The sequence below is a fragment of the Hypanus sabinus genome, chromosome 18, assembly GCF_030144855.1.
Source record: "Hypanus sabinus isolate sHypSab1 chromosome 18, sHypSab1.hap1, whole genome shotgun sequence".
Taxonomy (NCBI): domain Eukaryota; kingdom Metazoa; phylum Chordata; class Chondrichthyes; order Myliobatiformes; family Dasyatidae; genus Hypanus; species Hypanus sabinus.
This window is the reverse complement of record NC_082723.1, coordinates 76,560,895-76,579,219: the sequence shown is the minus strand read 5'-3', so window position 1 is coordinate 76,579,219 and position 18,325 is coordinate 76,560,895. Positions and strand designations below refer to the sequence as shown.

Below are 18,325 nucleotides of genomic sequence, written 5' to 3'. Positions count from 1 at the left end.
GGCCAAAAGGGCCAACTCCGCACTGCATTGCTAAATTAAAATGAAAATAAAAATAAAAGATTTATGAGGATGTTGCCAGGAGTTATGGGGGAATGCTGGTTAGACTAGGTCTAGAGGGCCTGAGTTATTGGGAGACATTGGTAATACCTGGCATCCTGTATGTAATATGTGTATAAAGAAAGTGCATCACAGTAGCACAGCGGTTAGCATGACACTATTATTGCTCAGGGCAATGGCGTTTGAAGTTCAGTCCGGCGTCCTCGGTAAGGAGTCTCTACATGTTCTCCCCCATGGAATGGGTGGGATTTTCCCCAGATGCTTCAGTTTCCTCCCATACTCCAAATATGAACCAGATAGGTAAATTGGTAATTGTAAATTGCCCCTTGATTGGGTTAGGTTTAAGTCGGGGTTGTTGGGGTTGCCGGATGGTGCAGCACAACTTGGCACTGTATTTCTAAATAAAGAAAATAGAATGGCTAATATGGGGGCATAATTGTTAGGTGATTGGAGGATGTACAGAGACTCCTTACAGAATGGCGCTGGAATTGGATTCCGGAATCTGGAAGGTCCCGAGCTGTGATGGTGTCATGGATCCCGAAGATGTGTAATCTATCCCAGTAATTTGCCTTGCAAAAGGGAAGTTGAAATCTACAGATCAGGAACATGACCAGCAAAACCCAGAGACGCTATGGGATCAATAAAGACACAGGAGTCAGATCACTGTGACATTTGTTCTGGACATTTTCTAAGCTAGGAAGCAGTCACAGTGAAACTACTGTGAAACGTAGAAGCAAATTAAGGCCATTTGGTCCATCAAGTTTTCTCCGTCATTCAATCATGGCTTTTCTCCCCCAACCTCCATTCTCTCACCTTCTCTCCAATAACGTTTCACCACTCGCCTTACCAATGAAGCACCTATCAACCCCTGCCTTAAATACACCCAATGACGTGGCCTCCACCTTCCTCTGTGGCAATGAGTTCCACAGATTCACCACCCTCCAGCTGAATAAATTCCTCCTCACCTCAGTGTTAGAGGGATGTCTCTTTATCCCTTTGATCCAAAACTCAAGCGTGAACAAAGCCAACTAGAGCTAAAGATGGCATCAGGGGTTTTTGTGAATCAGAACAACTTCTTCCAGTTTATCTGTGAAACAGTTTAAATCTCCTGTTTTTGTATTTTTTTTTCCTTTTAGACCATAAGATATAGGAGCATAATTAGGCCATATGGCTCATCGAATCTGTTCTACCATTTCATCATGGCTGATCCATTTTCCCTCAATTTCCTGCCTTCTCCCCATATCCTTTCATGCCCTGACCAATCAAGAATCTAAAAAACTTCTGCCTTATGTATACATAAAGACAACCTCCATAGCTGCAGGCTAAAGAAATTCCTCCTCCTCCTCTCCGTTCTAAAAGAACACCCCTTTATTCTGAGGCTGTGTCCTCTAATCTTAGACTCTCCTACTATAGGAAACAACCTCTCCACATCCATTCTATCAAGGACTTTCACCACTCAATTAGGTCACCCCTCATTTGTCTGATTTCTAGTGAATACTGGCCCAGAACCATCAAGTCACTCTTCATATGACAAGCTGTTCAATCGTAGAATCATTTTTGAACCTCCTTGGAACCCTCTCCAGTTTCAGCAAGTGCTTTCTAAGATAAGGGGCGCAAAGCCACTCACAATACTCTAACGAGGCCTCACCAGTGCCTCAAAGTCTCAACATTACACCATTGCTTTTATATTCTCATTTTTTTTCAAGGTGGCTGGGGTTCTGCTGGAGTCTGTGATTGACAGCTCTCCTCAAACTCCATTCTTCACGAGGGGTGGGCCTCGCTTTCGGAAATCGCATTTCGGTATCTCCAGGAGTGGCTTGGAAAATGGGTGCCTTCGGGGTGCAGCCCTGAGGATGACCCAATTCCTCACCCACGTTGCCAACTGAAGTGCCGTGGTAGACTGAAATATCGAGACAGTGGGCACAGCTGTTGGAGGCCTCTGTATTTGAGTGATCTCACTCTTTTGCTGGTGAGAGAGTCTGCTAGGAACTCGAATAAGCAACGCTGCAGATTGCAACAGCAAGCTGTTGGTCTCCCCTCTCGCTGCGGCAGGAGCGATCTCTCTCTCTCCTTCATTAGTGAGAGAGAGAGCCTGCTGAGATGGACAGTTGTTTTTGATGGACTCTAGATCATGGCCTGTGGGGGCTTTGCTACGGCTTGCATAGTGGGTGATGGGGGGGGGGGGTGGGTTGATAGTTCAGTTGCTGTTTTTGTGTGGGGGTGAGGGAACTTTGGAGTTCTAACGTTTTCTTTCATTCATTCTTTGGGTTTTTCTCCTCTCTGTTTCATAGATGTCTGCAAGAATAAGAATTTCAGGTTGTATAGTATACATTCTCTGATATTAAATTGAACCACTGAACCAGTGTTAGGATAAAAACTGGCCATCAAGTTATCTACAAGTAACCTCATTCTTAAATCCTACAACATATTACCAACAGTGAGGGACAAAAATAAACCTATTTTGATGAGTTTCTCAACTTTTTAGTTCAATGTTGCAAACAAAATAACCAGGTGTGAACTGTTCACACTTACCTTTTATCAAACTAATTCAATGCATTCCTTACCTTGTCGTATCGAAGAGCTTGGACAATCTGAGGGATGTAGAAGAGAATAGCATCCTGTTGGAAGACGATTAGTTAGCAAGTCTGTTGAAATGCACAGCTGCCAGAGAGATGCACCTTTATTTCTTCTTTTAAACAGAAGTCTGATAACTTGTTAAAAAAAATCCCTTACTTTTGTGTGTCACAATTTATCATAGCACAGCAGAAGTTAGAAATACACAAGAGTATTGTGGAAGGTACCTTTCCCATTCTGACATGTCGGTCTATGGCCTCCTCCACTGTCATGATGAGGTCACTCTTAAGTTGGAGGAGAAGCACCCCATATTCCGTCCAGGTAGCCTCCATCCTGATGGCATGATATGGAGTTCTCGACCACCTGGTAATTTCTCCTGCCTCACTCTTCTCTCTTTTTCCATTCTCCATTCTGGTTGCCCTCTCATCCCTTCTCTTCTCACCACCTGCCTATCATCTCCATTTGGTTCCCCTCCCCCTTTCTCTTTCTTCCATGGTCTACGCTCCTCTTCTTTCTGACCCCTTCTTTTCTCATCACCTCCCTCTGGTTCCACTCCTCTTTCCCTTCCTTCCACGGCCCTTTCTTCTCTCCTATCTGGTAACCCTCTGACCTCTTCTCTTCTCCTCACCTGCCCATGACCCCCTCCTTCCCTTTCTTCCATGCTCTACTGTCCTCTCCTATCAGATTCCTCCTTCTTCAGCCCTTTATTTCTTCCACCTATTACCTCTCAGCTTCTTATTACATCGCCCCACCCCAACCCACACATCCTCCTTTAAGCTCACCTGGTCTCACCTATCAACTGCCAATTTGTACTTCTTTCCCTCTGCCCACATTGTTATTCTGGCTTCTGCCCCTTTCCATTCAAGTTCTGGTGTAGAGTCTTGGCCTGAAATGTCAACTGTTAATTCCCCTCCAGAGACACCACCTGACCTGCTGAGTTCCTTCAGCATTTTGTGTGTGTTGCTCCAGATTTCCAACATCTGCAGAATCCCTTGCGTCTATGATTTGTAATATTTTGGGAGGAAACCCCTCAGAATGGTGTGGGACATAGGCTGTTGCTGAATCATGATAGTCAATTAGAGAAGGGAAGACCAGAAACAGGCAAAAGTGTTTAATTGGTTTTAATCCTTTGTCTCAAAGATTTTTTTAAATCATCATATGCAAATATCATTTCAGTATTGCAAGTGAAGTTAAAAAACTACCGGTAATTGAGAAAATATATGTAAGTTGAGGGACCACACACCAGTCTTCATAGAGGGATCAGAAGTGGAGAGAGTAAATAATTTCAAATTCCAGGAGGTTAATATCTCTGGGGACGTAACCTAATCCCAACGTATCATAAAGGCAGCAAGACAACTGTTATATTTCATTAGGAGTTTGAGAAGATTTGGTATGTCACCTAAAACACTGGAAAATCTTTACAGTTGTACTGTGTAGAGTTTTCTAACTGGCTGCATTACCATCTGGTTTGGGGAAGGGGTGCTACTGCACAGGATCAAAATAAGCTGCAGAGAGTTGTAAACTTAGCTCCATCTTGAGCTCTAGCCTCTGTAGTATCCAAGACATCTCCAAGGAGCGATGCCTCAGAAGGGCAGCATCCATTATTAAGGACCCCCATCACCCATGTTATGCTCTCTTCTCATTACTACCATCAGGAAGGAAGTACAAAAGCCTGTAGGCATACACTCAATGATTCAGGAAAAGCTTCTTCCCCTCTCCCACGCAATTTCTGAATGGACATTGAATCCATGAACACCAACGCACTACTTTTCCTATTTTTGCACTACTTGCTTAACTAATAATACACACACACACCCATACACCCCCACACACACACACCCCCACCCACACACCCCACCCACACACCCCCACACCCATATCCTCGTTATATGCATCTTCAGACTATGAGGATTCACAGTTATGCGAAGAGCACCACTTTCCCACCAAGTCACGTGCGCACGCCTTACAGTCTCACTCGCGCCAGTCTCGCATTGGTTTTGGTAACGTATGGATGTGCGATCTTCCACTCTTAAACTTCTGCTGGTTTTACCTATGGTACAGTGATCTTGTGCTTGGAATATTTAACTATGCCTCCTAAGTGTCCAATGTCATGTCCTGGGCGATCAGCTGAGTGGCAGAGAACCACTTTAACACTTGGAAAAAAAGTTGGAAATTATAAACAGCACGGCATCAGGTGAAGGTAACACAGCTCTGGGACTCTACTGCCGGGAACAGAATCTTGCCTTTAAAGTTCTTTTGTTGCTTGGCAATGCGCCAGCCCATTCTAAACATTTGGACAGCATTCATCCTAACACAACATCGCTGATTCAACCACTCGACCAAGGTGTGATCCATATTCAAGGCATATTTTTTTTATGGTGAAATATCAGATGCTGCAAGCAACAAACGATTTTGAAAACCCCGGGAGTTTACCAATGGTGAGGGAATGGTGAAAATCAGAACACGTGGCACAAATGACGATGGACATGGACCCTAGTTTAGAATGGAGTCAGCATTTCAGTCGTTCCCTGCCATCAACCCTTCTTCCCTACAAGCAAATTTATGCTGAAAAACAAAATGTTGCCAAGCAAACAACCCTCACCACTTTATTCAAACTGTTGTCATCTCCTACTGCCGGCAGTTCTAAGAGTTCTGTGAGTCTTCCTTCACCCCTTACTGTGCTTGATATGATCCTGACGACCACAACAACCACTCATCTCCTGGAGCAAACACACCTGCCACTGTTGGTGAGTACTGTACACCCTAGTATGTTAACTTTCTATGATTTATCACATTGAATATTACCTTAAATTGATGAAATATAATATGAATGTGCCTTGTGGTACTGCTTTTGTGTTGTATTGGTATGAAAATGTAAATAAATTACAGATAAAACATATTTAGGAAGCCCTCTGAAACACATTCCTATTTTCTCCATTTAAATTATTATTCACATTATGAGTTTTTACATTATGCGTCGACCGCAAGAAATGACCCCACACATATAACATGGATGGGGTGAACATATAAAATCGTTACATATACTATTCAACTGTGAATTACAGTAAATATATATTTACTGCAATTCATTTTTCTCTCTATTATGATGTATTGCATTGTACTGCTGCTGCAAACGTAACAAATTTCACGACCACAGGAGGAAATCTGCAGATGCTGGAAATTCAAGCAATACACACAAAATGCTGGCAGAACGCAGCAGGCCAGGCAGCATCTATAGGAAGAAGTACAGTCGTTTCAGGCCAAGACCCTTCATCAGGACTAACTGAAAGAAGAGACAGTAAGAGATTTGAAAGTGGGAGAGGGAGGGGGAGATCCAAAATGATAGAAGACAGGAGGGGGTGGGATGAAGCTAAGAGCTGGAAAGGTGATTGGCAAAAGGGATACAGAGCTGGAGAAGGGAAAGGATCATGGGACGGGAGGTCTAGGGAGAAAGAAAGGGGGAGGGGAGCACCAGAGGGAAATGGAGAGCAGGCAAGGAGTGATGGTGAGAGAGAAAAGAAAAAAAGGGAAATAATAACTAAATAAAGGATGGGGTAAGAAGGGGAGGGGGCATTAACTGAAGTTAGAGAAATCAATGTTCATGCCATCAGGTTGGAGGCTACCCAGACGGAATATAAGGAGTTGTTCCTCCAACCTGAGTGTGGCTTCATCTTGACAGTAGAGGAGGCCATGGATAGACATATCAGAATGGGAATGGGATGTGGAATTAACGTGTGGCCACTGAGAGATCCTGCTTTCTCTGGTGGACAGAGCGTAAGTGTTCAGCGAAACGGTCTCCCAGTCTGCATTAGATCTTACCAATATATAGAAGGCCGCACCGGAAGCACTGGACGCAGTACACCACACCAGCCGACTCACAGGTGAAGTGTCGCCTCACCTGGAAGGACTGTCTGGGGCCCTGAATGGTGGTGAGGGGGGAAGTGTAAGGGCAGGTGTAGCACTTGTTCCACTTACAAGGATAAGTGCTGGGAGGGAGATCGGTGGGAAGGGATGGGGAGATATGGATGGACAAGGGAGTCACGTAGGGAGCGATCTCTGCAGAAAACATAAAGAGGAGGGGAGGAAAAGATGTGCTTAGTGGTGGGATCCCGTTGGAGATGGCGGAAGTTACGGAGAATTATACGTTGGACCCGGAGGCTGGTGGAGTGGTAGGTGAGGACAAGGGGAACCCTATCCCTAGTGGGGTGGCAGGAGGATGGGGTGAGAGCAGATGTGCGTGAAATGGGAGAGATGCATTTGAGAGCAGAGTTGATGGTGGAGGAAGGGAAGCCCCTTACTTTAAAAAAGGAAGACATCTTCTTCGTCCTGGAATGAAAAGCCTCACCTTGAGAGCAAATGCTGTGGAGACGGAGGAATTGCGAGAAGAGGATGTCATTTTTGCAAGAGAAGGGAGAAGGGGTCATTGGTGGGAGTTGGAGAGTCCTTGCCAAAGAAGTAGGCTCGATGATGGAGCCGGCGGAAGAAGAATTCAGCGTCATGGCGCATGCGGAACTTACTGAGGTGTAGGTGAAGAGGAACAAAGGTAAGGCTCATTCTGAGGACAGAGCGCTCTGCCTCAGAGTTGAAGGTTGGGGGGGGGGGGATGGTAAAGTCCTGACACGGATGAGAACTGGGATCACGGAGGGGGGGGTAGCGGAGGAAGGCTGGTAGCGTCAGTGGAGAGGGGAGGGCTGGGGTGAGAGGAAGGTGGAGCCTCTGAAGGTCCAGGAGCTGATGATGGGATCTGAGGGAGACGGGGTAGCAGAGTGGTGGTGGGGGAGGGGGAGACGGGAGTCACAATAGCAGCACGTGAAGACCTGGCCTGGAGTTCAAGGCTGGAGTTGCAGTTGGAGGCTGAGCAATCGCTTTGGGATGGACACACTCTGTAGACTTCAGTTCAAATTGCCATTTGTTTGCATTAAATTTTTGAACATAAAACAAAGAACGGTACAGCACAGGAATCTGCTATAATGCAAATCAAAAATCACCCAGTCACTAATCCATCCTTTGTCCATAACCCTCCATCTTTCTTAGATTTATGTGCCTGTCTAAACATCTCTTAAAAGTGTCTAATTTATTTGCCTGTACCAGTTTGCATGATTTGTGTTTTTCTGCATATCGGGTACTTGATACTCCTTTTTTGGGGTACTATTGGTTTTCTTTGTTTTGTGGCTGCCTGTTAAGAAATGAATCTCAAGGTTATAAATGCATACAATATCCTGAGAAGTATACAGTAGATAGGGTAAATGCAAGCTGGTTTGCATTGGTTGGGTGAGACTACAACTAAAGGTCATTGGTTAAGGGTGAAAGGTGAAATGTCTAAGGGGAACATGAGGGGAAGCTTCTTCTCCCAGAGAGTGGTGAGAGTGTGGAAGGAGCTGCCAGTGCATGTGGTGCATACAAGCTCGATTTCAATGCTTAAGGGAAGTTTGGTTCGGTACATGGTTGGTAGGGTATTTTAAAATTTAAATATCTGTAATCTCATGCATGGCATATTTAAGAACATGTGGTTTCGTAACCAGAGGAATGATACTAGTTATGTGTGACACAAGAACTATAGCATATACACAGGCCTTTCTGCAAGTATGGTCAGCACATTCATCTTTATCTAAAACGCTCAAGCCATTAGTTTGTTTGATATTGCATCACGTGTCACTGCTCCTTACCGGAGGAAATGACCGTAGTACTTTCACGGCATACTGTGCAGTCAGAGGATGTGGTGGATACAAGCTTGAAAAGTAGGAGAGAGCTGTTGGTGGATCGGTGGGTGCCCAACACAAGATGTGGCTCAGCTCTGGGGCGTCAGCGTCGATCGTGTGCCAAGTGACCAAATGCTTAAAAACAAACACCAAAGGGAGAAAACATTAAGCCACAATCAGAAAACTCTGTTCATATAACAAATAACTTTACAAGACGTTGACCTTTTGATCTGTTAACCTTTGGGATAGGTTACAGTTTGAGCAGTTTACTGTGTAGAATCCAGGACTTCTTCAAGGAGCGATGCTTCAAAAAAAGGGGCATCCATTATTAAGGACCCCCAACACCAAGGGCATGCTTTGTTCTCATTGCTACTATAAGGAAGGAGGTACACACTCAACAATTTAGAAACAGTTTCTTCTCCTCTGTCATCCAATTTCTGAATAGTTATTGAACCCATGAACACTACCTCACCATTTTTTGTTCTATTTTTGCACTACTTATTTAACTACTTTTTATATATATATATTTTTTATAAACAGTTAAATTGACTAACTGTTTACAACTATTTACTTCTAAAACTAGCGGTCATGGGTTAAGTGTGAAAAGAGAAATGTTTAATGGGAACATGAGGGAAAGTTCTTCACTCAGAAGGTTGTGAGAGTGTGGAACGAGCTGCCAGCGCAAGTAGTGAATGTGAGCTCAGTTTCAACATTTAAGAGAAGTTCCAATAGGTACGTGGATAGAGGGGGTATGGAGGCTATAATCCTCATACAGGTCAATGGGACTAGGTAGCTTAAATGGATTGGATGGGTTGAAGGGCCTGTTTTTGTGCCGCACTTTTCTATGACTCTGCCATTAACACATGCCTAACTGCTGTTGTTCACATAACAATGCATTTTACTGTCTGTAATAAATAAAACTAATTCTGAATCTGAATCTAAATTAAAACATGCATTAAAGTTCTGACATCTCAAAGTACAGAAAATGTTGTTTTAAAAAAAACACAGAACACAGTTAAATTCTTATTTACCTCACTCTGTTGATGTGCAAACAGATTTATGTGGTCTTAATGGAAGAGAAGATTGGTGAGAGCACCACAGGGATCCTTGCATCCCAGGAGCTAAATAGACCTGCAGGAGCATCTGCAAACTAACTGCCCCATTAACACAAGAAAACAGTGGTAAATGAATTGGAAAATTCTCATGATGATGCTCAATGATCTGGCATAATTGTGAACAACAAGTCGGTGGTAATAAACAACCCACATTATCATTTATATTTTCTTTCCCTTACCTCGAATTGTATTGTTGTGGAACGATGCACATTTGCAACCTGTTCCCTCTATTCTTTACTCTTGGCCTCTTTTTCAGAATTTGCTTTTTCCTCCATTTCAACCACTGTATTCCAGATCACAACCTAGTACAAAATGCTTGCTTGGACTAGCTTCTGTTTTTTTTTCCCCATCACCTTAACTTTGTGTTCTCTAGTTGCCATTAGAAACTATCGCACTGTGAGACATAGGAACAGAATTAGGCCATTCAGCTTGCCATTCCATCACAGCTGACTTATCCCTCTCAGTCTCATTGTCCTGCCTTCTCATAACCTTTGGCATCCTTACTAATCAAGAACCTAGGAACCTTGACCTTAAATATACTGGGTCCTTAATGATGGGCTAATGATGAACTTCTAAAGCAGTGCTAAATTCTTTCTGGTTATGTGAAGCTTAAAAACAAATTAGTCCACCCTTTCCAAAAACAGATACAATCAGGAAGGAGGTACAGAATCCTGAAGGTACACATTCAGTGATTCAAGAACAGCTTCTTCCCCTCTGCCATCTGATTTCTGAATGGACATTGGACCCATGAACACTACCTCACTACTTTTTGCATTACTTATTTAACTATATACTTATTGTAATTTACATTTTTATTATTAAGTATTGCAATGTGTAACATATCTGCTGCATAACAACAAATTTGATGATATTCGCTGGTGATATTAAACCTGATCCTAATTTGCTTAATCCAGTTCAAAGATTTAGTTGTGATTGATGCATACAGGAAAAACCATGTTCATGTATGTTTTCTTCATTATCATTAGTCTCCAAGTTCCCTGAAACTTCATCCTTAATAATAGTCTCCAACACTTTCCCAACCACTGAGGTTATGCTAACAGGCCTATAATTTCCTTTCTTTTGCCTTCCTTCTTTGCAATCTTAGTCTTCTAGGACTATGCCAGAATCAAGTGATTCTTGAAAGCTCATGACCATCCATTATCTCTTCTGCAACCTCTCTCAGGACTCTGGTCCAGGTGACCTATCCACCTAAGGTCCTTTGGAGTTTGCCCAGCACTTTTTCCTTTGTAATTGCAATAGCACTCACTCCTGCTCCCTGATATTCATGAACTCTGGCACACTGCTAGTGTCTTCCACCGTGAAGACAGATGCAAAGCACCCATTAAGTTCATTTACCATTTCTTTGTCCCCCATTACTACCTCACCAGCATAATTTTCCAGTGGCCCAACAATATCAACTCTCACCTCCCTTTTACTCATTATATAACAGCAAAAACTTTTGGTATCCTGCTTTATATTACTGGTTAGTTTGCCCTCATATTTAATCTTTTCCCTTCTTGTAGCTTTTTAGATGCCTTTTGTTGGATTTTAAAAACTTCCCAATCATCCAAACTTCCCACTCACTTTTGCTACCTTATATGCACTTCCTTGGCTTTTATGCAGTCCTTAACTTCCTTATCAGCCATGGTTGCCTACCCCTGCCATTTGAGAACAACTTCTACTATGGGACATATCTGTCTTCCACCTTGTGAACTACTCTTAGAAACTTCTGCCATCTCTGCTCTATTGTCATCTCCGCCTGTATTAACCTCCAATCCACCTGGACAAGCTCCCCTCTCATGCTTCTGTAATTCCCTTTATTCTACTGCGATACTGATATATGTGACTTATGCTTCTCCCTCTTGAATTGCAATATGAATTCAATCATATTATAATCACCGCTTCCTAAGGGTTCCTTTACATTAAGCTCCCTAATAAGGTCTGAGTTATTACGCAATACCCAATCTAAGACAGCCCGTCCCCAACTAGGCTCAAGCACAAGCTGCTTTAAAAAGCCATCTTGTAGGCATTCAACAAATTCCCTCTCTTGCAATTCCAACACCAACCTGATTTTCCCAATCCTCTTGCATATTGAAGTCCCCCATTACAATTGTGGCATTACTCTTATTACATGCCTTTTCCATCTCCATTTGCAATCTCAACTCCACAACTTGGCTACTATTTGGAAGCCTATATATGATTCCCATAATGGTTTCTTAACTCCACCCAAAGATTCAACATTCTCTGACCCTATGTTACCTCTTTCTAAAGATGTAATCCCATCTCTTACCAACAGAGCCAAACCACCTCCTATGCCTTCTTGCCTATTCTTTCTATACAAAATAAATTTCCAACTATGGCCTTCTTTCAGCCACAACGTCATACTGACTAGTCTCTAATTGTGCCATGAGTTCGTCCACCTTATTCCAAAGGCTACGTGCGATTAAATATAGCATCCCCAGTCCTGCATTCTTCGCCTTAATGAATTTTGCCTCTGTGCTACAACTTACCTCTTTGCTCTGTCTACATTTGTACCCAATCATTGGCTTGTCCTTCCTTACGTTCATGTCACACCGATCATCTGCTTGTAAACCTGCTGGCTCATCCTCTGCTCTATCATACTGGTTCCCATCCCCCAGCCATATCCACATAGATGTGCTCTATCGGAGGGCTTAACCCATGATGGACTAGGCTGTATCTACATTTTTGTAGGATTACTCCTGTTCAATCTCTTCACTCTCACTTTAAAGCTAAGCGCTAGAGTTCTTAACTCACCAACCCTGAGAAAAACACTGAGTGCATTCACCCTGTCTGTGCCCCTCATAATTTTATACATCTGTATAAGGTATAAGATCACCCTTTACTTTTCAATGCTCCAATGAATGGAATCCTAGGAGGCTCAACCTCTCTAACTCAGTTGCTCAACTCCAAGGCAAAATCCTTGTAAATCTTCTTGCACTCCTTCCTGCTAAATGATCTCTCCCTAGCAGCAGGGTGACCAAAGCCAAACATAACCCAGTCCCATCAGAGAAGAGACTGCACAACATCCACACCAGGACCATCATCATCATCTTCATTATGTGCTGTGTGGTCTAACACTGGCAATCATGATTGTTCTTGGCAAATATTTCTACAGAAGTAGTTTGCCAGTGCTTTCTTATAGGCAGTGTCTTTACAGAGATTGTCTGCCTGGTGTTAAAGGTCGCATAACCAGGATGTATGATATGCATCAGCTGCTCGTACGACCATCCACCACCTGCTCCCATGGCTTCACATGACCCTGATCTAGGGGGTAAGCAGGTGCTACACCTTGCTTAAGGGTGACCTGCAGGACAGCAGACGGGTTACACCTCCTTTGGTAAAGGGTATCCCACCAGGACCACTAGACTTGAAAACAGTTACTTCCCCTAAACTATCAAGCTAATCATTAACCCACCTGACCACCACCACTACATATACAACACTGAACGTCACCTTATGAACAAACAATCTGTCGATGTAATAACAGTTACTTGTACTTTTTTTTTGTTTTTATTGTGCTCTTTATGCTTATTGTGGTTTTTTTAAACTGCATCGGATCCAGAGTAACAATCATTTTATTATTCTTTACAGTTGTGTACAGAAAAGTGACAAAAAACTATCTTGAATCTCACCGTATGTGGGTTCACCAATGTTTTGTATGACTCTACCAAGACCCTTATAATGGTGTTGATGAGCAGAGCTTCCTGAAAGTGGCTACAGAGATTGATAGGGTGGTTAAGAAAGCATATGGCATGCTTGCCTTTATTAGTTCAGGCATTGAGTTCAAAAGTCAGGAAGTTATGTTGCAGCTTTGTAAAACTCTGGTTAGGCTGCATCTGGAGTACTGCATTCAGTTCTGTTCGCTTCATTGCAGGAAGGCTATCAAGGCTTTGGAGAGAATACGGAAGAGGTTTGCCAGAATGCTGCCTGGATTAGCGGGCATCTGGTATAACGAGAGGTTGGATAAACTTGGGTTGTTTTCTCTAAAGCAGTGGAGACTGAGGGGAGATCTGATAGAGGTTTAAGTAAAATTATCAGAGGTATAGACAGAATAGACAGATAGTATCTTTTTCCCAGGGTTGAAATATCTAATACTAGAGAGCATGCATTGAAGATGAGAGGGGTTAAGTTTAAAGGAGATGGGAGAGGTAAATTTTCTCTACTCAGAGAATGGTAGGTGCCTGTAATGTGCTATCTGGGGTGGTGGCAAAGACAGATACACTAAGGACTTTTATGAGACGTTTAGATAAACACATGGATGTGCAGGAAATGGAAGGTTATGGACACTGTGTGGACAGAAGGGATTAGTTCAGCTGGCCATTTGATTACTAATTTAATTGGTCTGGCATGTTATGGGTTGAAGAGCCTGTTCCTGTGCTTCACTCTCCTATGTTCTAAGCCATCTGTTGACTTTCTTTCTAAAGCAAGGGTTCCCAACCTTTCTTATGCCATGGACCAAAACCATTGGGCTTTGCTATTGTTTTCATGGTGGGTGCTGTGGGGAGGGGGGAGGGTTGATGCTTTGCTGCTGCTTGTGAATGGAAGAGGGGGGGCAGGCTTTGGGGTTCTAACATTTTCTGCCATTCATCCTATGTTTTGTGGATGGCTTTGAAGAGTAAGAATTTCAGGCTGTATACTGTATACATTCCCTGATACTCAATGGAACCACTGAACCATTAAGCAAGAGGTCTATGGTCCCTAGATTGGGAACCCCTGTACTAATGCTTGTTTGCTCAAATTGTATTTCTCTGTCAAATACATAATCAACTGTTTATCACGTATTTTGTGTGTTTGTGCCCTACACTTCTAAGCCAGAGATCACTCTGCCTGTTTATCTTGCCACCCTCAATATTCTGAGCATGTATACCCCAAAGGGATTTCTGGATCCCTTGACAATTACAAGATTTATGAACCTAATGAAGCTTTTGATTCTGATATATATAGAAAAGGACCTGGCCATTACAGATGCCTTACAGGCAAAGTCTACATCTATTTTTACAAAACAATGAGACAGGGAAGGGCGGCCCACACCCATATCTGCTGCACACACGCATATGGAAGATTTTTTAAAAAGCAGAAGTAGTAATTAAGACCAATGAAGATTTGATTATAAAATACTGAAGGTTTAAAGAAGGCAGTGAAATGGACAAAGAAGGTGGAGCAATCCAAAGGGCTGAGTGTGAAAGAGGGATTGTGCAATAAACACCCTCAGCCAAAGACACTAGAAGCTCTGTAGTATTGAAAGAAGTGGGTTCACTGACAGTGTGATTTGTCACAGACCTTTATGTTAAAAGAATAAGTAGTCTCCATTATAAAGAAGAATTTATGAGGTGAATCATGAGGTCAGTTTTATTCTCTTAGGAACATTGATAGGGAAGGTTGCAAGGGTCCCCAGCCCGAGGTCCATAGACCCCTTGTTAATGGTAAAGGTCCATGGCATAACAAAAAGGTTGGGAACCCCTGGTTCAGAGGGATATGGGCCAAATGTAGACAAATGGAACTCACTCAGGCAGTATGCTTCTTTGGGGAGCATGTTAGTGTACTTATAGCACAACACTTTACTGTACCAGCGACCTGGGTTCAATCCTGCTGCTGCCTGTAAGGTGCTTGCATGCTCTCTTGTGATTATGTGGGTTTCCTCCGGGAGCTCTAGTTTCCTCCCACAGTCCAAAGATATACCGTTTGGTAGGTTAAGTGGTCATAGTAAATTTTCCCCTGATTAGGTTGGATTAAATTGGGGGTTACTGGGCTGCGCAGGTCAAAGGACCTGAAGGGTCTACTCCGTGCTATATCTCAATAAATACATAGATAAAAATTGAGGCCAAAGGGCCTGTTTCTGTGCTGAATAACCCTAACAATTAGCATCAGAGTTGAGGAAAAGAAGTCAGATATGAGGCTAAGTATATGAATAAATCAATGCTTTAATTAGGATGCACTGGTTGGGCCAAAGTCACTGGCACATGTTATGATTTTTTTTTTCCTTTTTGGCAGCAGTACAATGCAATACATAGTAATAAAACTATAAATTACAATAAAAAGTATTTACAAAAAATTAAATAAGCAGTGCCAAAAGAGAGGGAAAAATACTTCGGAAGTGTTCATTGTGCATTCAGAAATCTATTGTGGAAGGGAAGAAACTATTTCTGAAACAATGAGTGTGCCTTCAGGCTCCTATACCTCTTCCTTGATGGCAGCAATGAGACAAGGGCATGTTGTGGGTGATGGGAGTCCTTAATGAGGCATCACCTTTTGAAGGTATCCTGGATGCTGGGGAGGCTAGTGCCAATAATGGAAGTGGCCGAGTTTACAACTTTCTGATCTTGTACAGTGTCCACCCCACCAATATCAGACAGTGATGCAACCAGTTAGAATGCTCTCCACCGAACATCTGTGGAAATTTGCAAGCGTCTTTGGTGTCATACAATTTTTCCTAAACTCCTAATGAAATATTGCCGCTGTCATGCCTCCCTTGTAACTACATCTATATGTTGGGCCCAGGATAGATCCACAGAGATGTTGACACTCAGGAACTTGAAACTGCTCATCTTTTCCAGTGCTGATCCCTTGATGTGGACTGGTGAGTATTCCCTTTTCTGTAGGTATCAATCACCCTCTATATAATGAAATCTATCCTCAAAACATAGGAGCAGAATTAGGCCATTCAGCCCATAAGTCTGCTTCGCCATTCCATCATGACTGATTTATTATCCCTCTCAACCCCATTCTCCTGCTGTCTCCTTGTAACCTTTGACACCCTGACTAATTAAGAACTTAAAAACCACCGCTTTAAATATACCCGATGACTTGGTCTCCATTGCTGTCTGTCTATCCCTCCAATCTCCTTTCAAACTTCTTCCTCTTCTCATCTCTCCGAGAGGTAATGTTGCAGCTATATAGGACTCTGGTCAGACCCCACTTGGAGTACTGTGCTCAATTCTGGTTGTCTCACTACAGGAAGGATGTGGAAACCATAGAAAAGGTGATTTACAAGAACGTTGCCTGGATTGGGAAGCATGTCTTATGAGAATAGGTTGAGTGAACTCGGCCTTTTTTCCTTAGAGCGATGGAGGATGAGAGGTGACCTGATAGAGGTGTACAAGATAATGTGAGGCATTGATCATGTGGATAGTCAGAGGCTTTTTCCCAGGGCTGAAATGGCTAGCACGAGAGGGCATAGCTTTAAAGTGATTGGAAGAAGGTTCAGAGGAGATGTCAGGGGTAAGTTTTTTTTTACCCAGAGAGTGGTGAAGGTGTAGAATGGGCTGCCAGTGGCAGTGGTGGAGGCGGAAATGATAGGGTCTTTTAAGAGATGGCTACATGGAGCTTAGGAAAATAGAGAGCTATGGGTAAAGCCTAGGTAGTTCTAAGGTAAGGACATGTTCAGCACAGCTTTGTGGGCCGAAAGGCCTGTATTGTGATGCAGGTTTTCTATGTCTCTAAAACTCTGCCCTCTTGTTTTAGATATCTCTATCATGGGGAAAAGAGACTTTGACCACCTGCTGTATTTTTCGCTCTCAGAATTACATGGAATTTCTTCAGGTCGCCCTTCAGCCTTCTTTGCTCCTGGGAATGTAAGCTCAGCCCATCCAATCTCTCCTCATAGCTAAAAGTCCTCAAGTCCAGTCATCAACCCAGTGAATTGCCCCTGCACACTCGCCCGTGCAACCACATTCTTTATGCAGTGTGGTGACCAGCTCAAAAGTCAGGAGGTTATGTTGCAACTTTATAAAACTCTGGTCAGGCCTCATCTGGAGTATTACACACAGCTCTGGTCACCCTACTATGTGATGGTTCTTGTGGCTTTCAAAAAGGTGCAAAAGAGGCTTAACCAGGATGCTGTCTGGCTTAGAGGGCACGAGCTATCAACTTGGATAAATTTGGGTTGTTTTCTCTGGAGCGTCGGAGGCTGAAGGGAGATCGGATAGAGGTTTACAAGATTATGAGAGGCATAGGTAGAGTAGACAGGGGTATCTGTTTCACTGTGTTAAAATGTCCAATACCAGAGAGCATGCATTGAAGGTGAAAGGGGGTAGGTTCAAAGGGAATGTGAGGGGTATGTATTTTACTCACAGAGAGGTGGATGCCTGGAATGTGCTGCCTGGTATGGTGGTAGAGGCAAATACATTAGAGGCTTTTAAGAGATGTTTGGAAAGGCACATGGATGAGAAAGATGGAGGGATATGGACATGGTATACGTAGGAGGGATTAGTGTTTGGGTGTTTTTGATTTGCTTTGTATCTGGTTCAGCACAACATTGTGGGCCGAATGGCCTGTTCCTGTGCTGCACTGGTCTATGTTCTATGTACAGCACTTCAAAAATCTTTGCACAAGAGCCAACTGTGTTCGTACCCGTATGGCTTCTGGGACATCACTGACAGCTCCAGGATCCAGTCTCACTAACCGGGTTACTTCTGCTCCGATGGCCTCGGTGTTTTTAAACCTGTCAGATGTAAAACATTGGATAAATGCCAGGAAAATCACTAACAAAAGTTTGTACAATAAAAGAATAAATACTGCAGGTGCATTATTCCCCCCTGTTTCAAACAGGCAGGATCCATGGCAGTGGTAACCACAGGTGGAAGACAGGAGGACAGTCATCTTGATACTCCAGCTGCAGGTCAACTCCATATTCAATTGGTGAATATGTTTAAAAACATAGTTTAAAAAAGGCTTGAAGCTCCAGAATATCTCACTGACAGCCCAGTCATGTTACATTCCTTACTGATAAAGTATTTGTAACAGTGTTAACTCTTACTCAAGAAAACACATCTTTGACAGAAGCACATTTGTTTGATCATCCTCCTTTGCCCTCAGGACAGAGAAATTAATCTTCTACTTACCTGCATTGGAAAACATTGG

General features: G+C 43.0%; 1 protein-coding gene across 1 annotated transcript in view; it reads right to left on the bottom strand.

The window, feature by feature from the left end:
* The window catches only part of pi4kab (phosphatidylinositol 4-kinase, catalytic, alpha b), a 314,691-nt gene that overhangs the window by 41,306 nt on the left and 255,060 nt on the right, over window positions 1-18,325 (bottom strand). The window contains exons 40-42 of the mRNA XM_059943702.1: window positions 17,816-17,906; window positions 8,298-8,465; window positions 2,622-2,675 (exon numbers count right to left, since the gene is read on the bottom strand). Of these exons, the coding sequence (XP_059799685.1) occupies window positions 2,622-2,675; window positions 8,298-8,465; window positions 17,816-17,906 (313 nt within the window). The remainder of the gene's footprint in view (window positions 1-2,621; window positions 2,676-8,297; window positions 8,466-17,815; window positions 17,907-18,325) is intronic.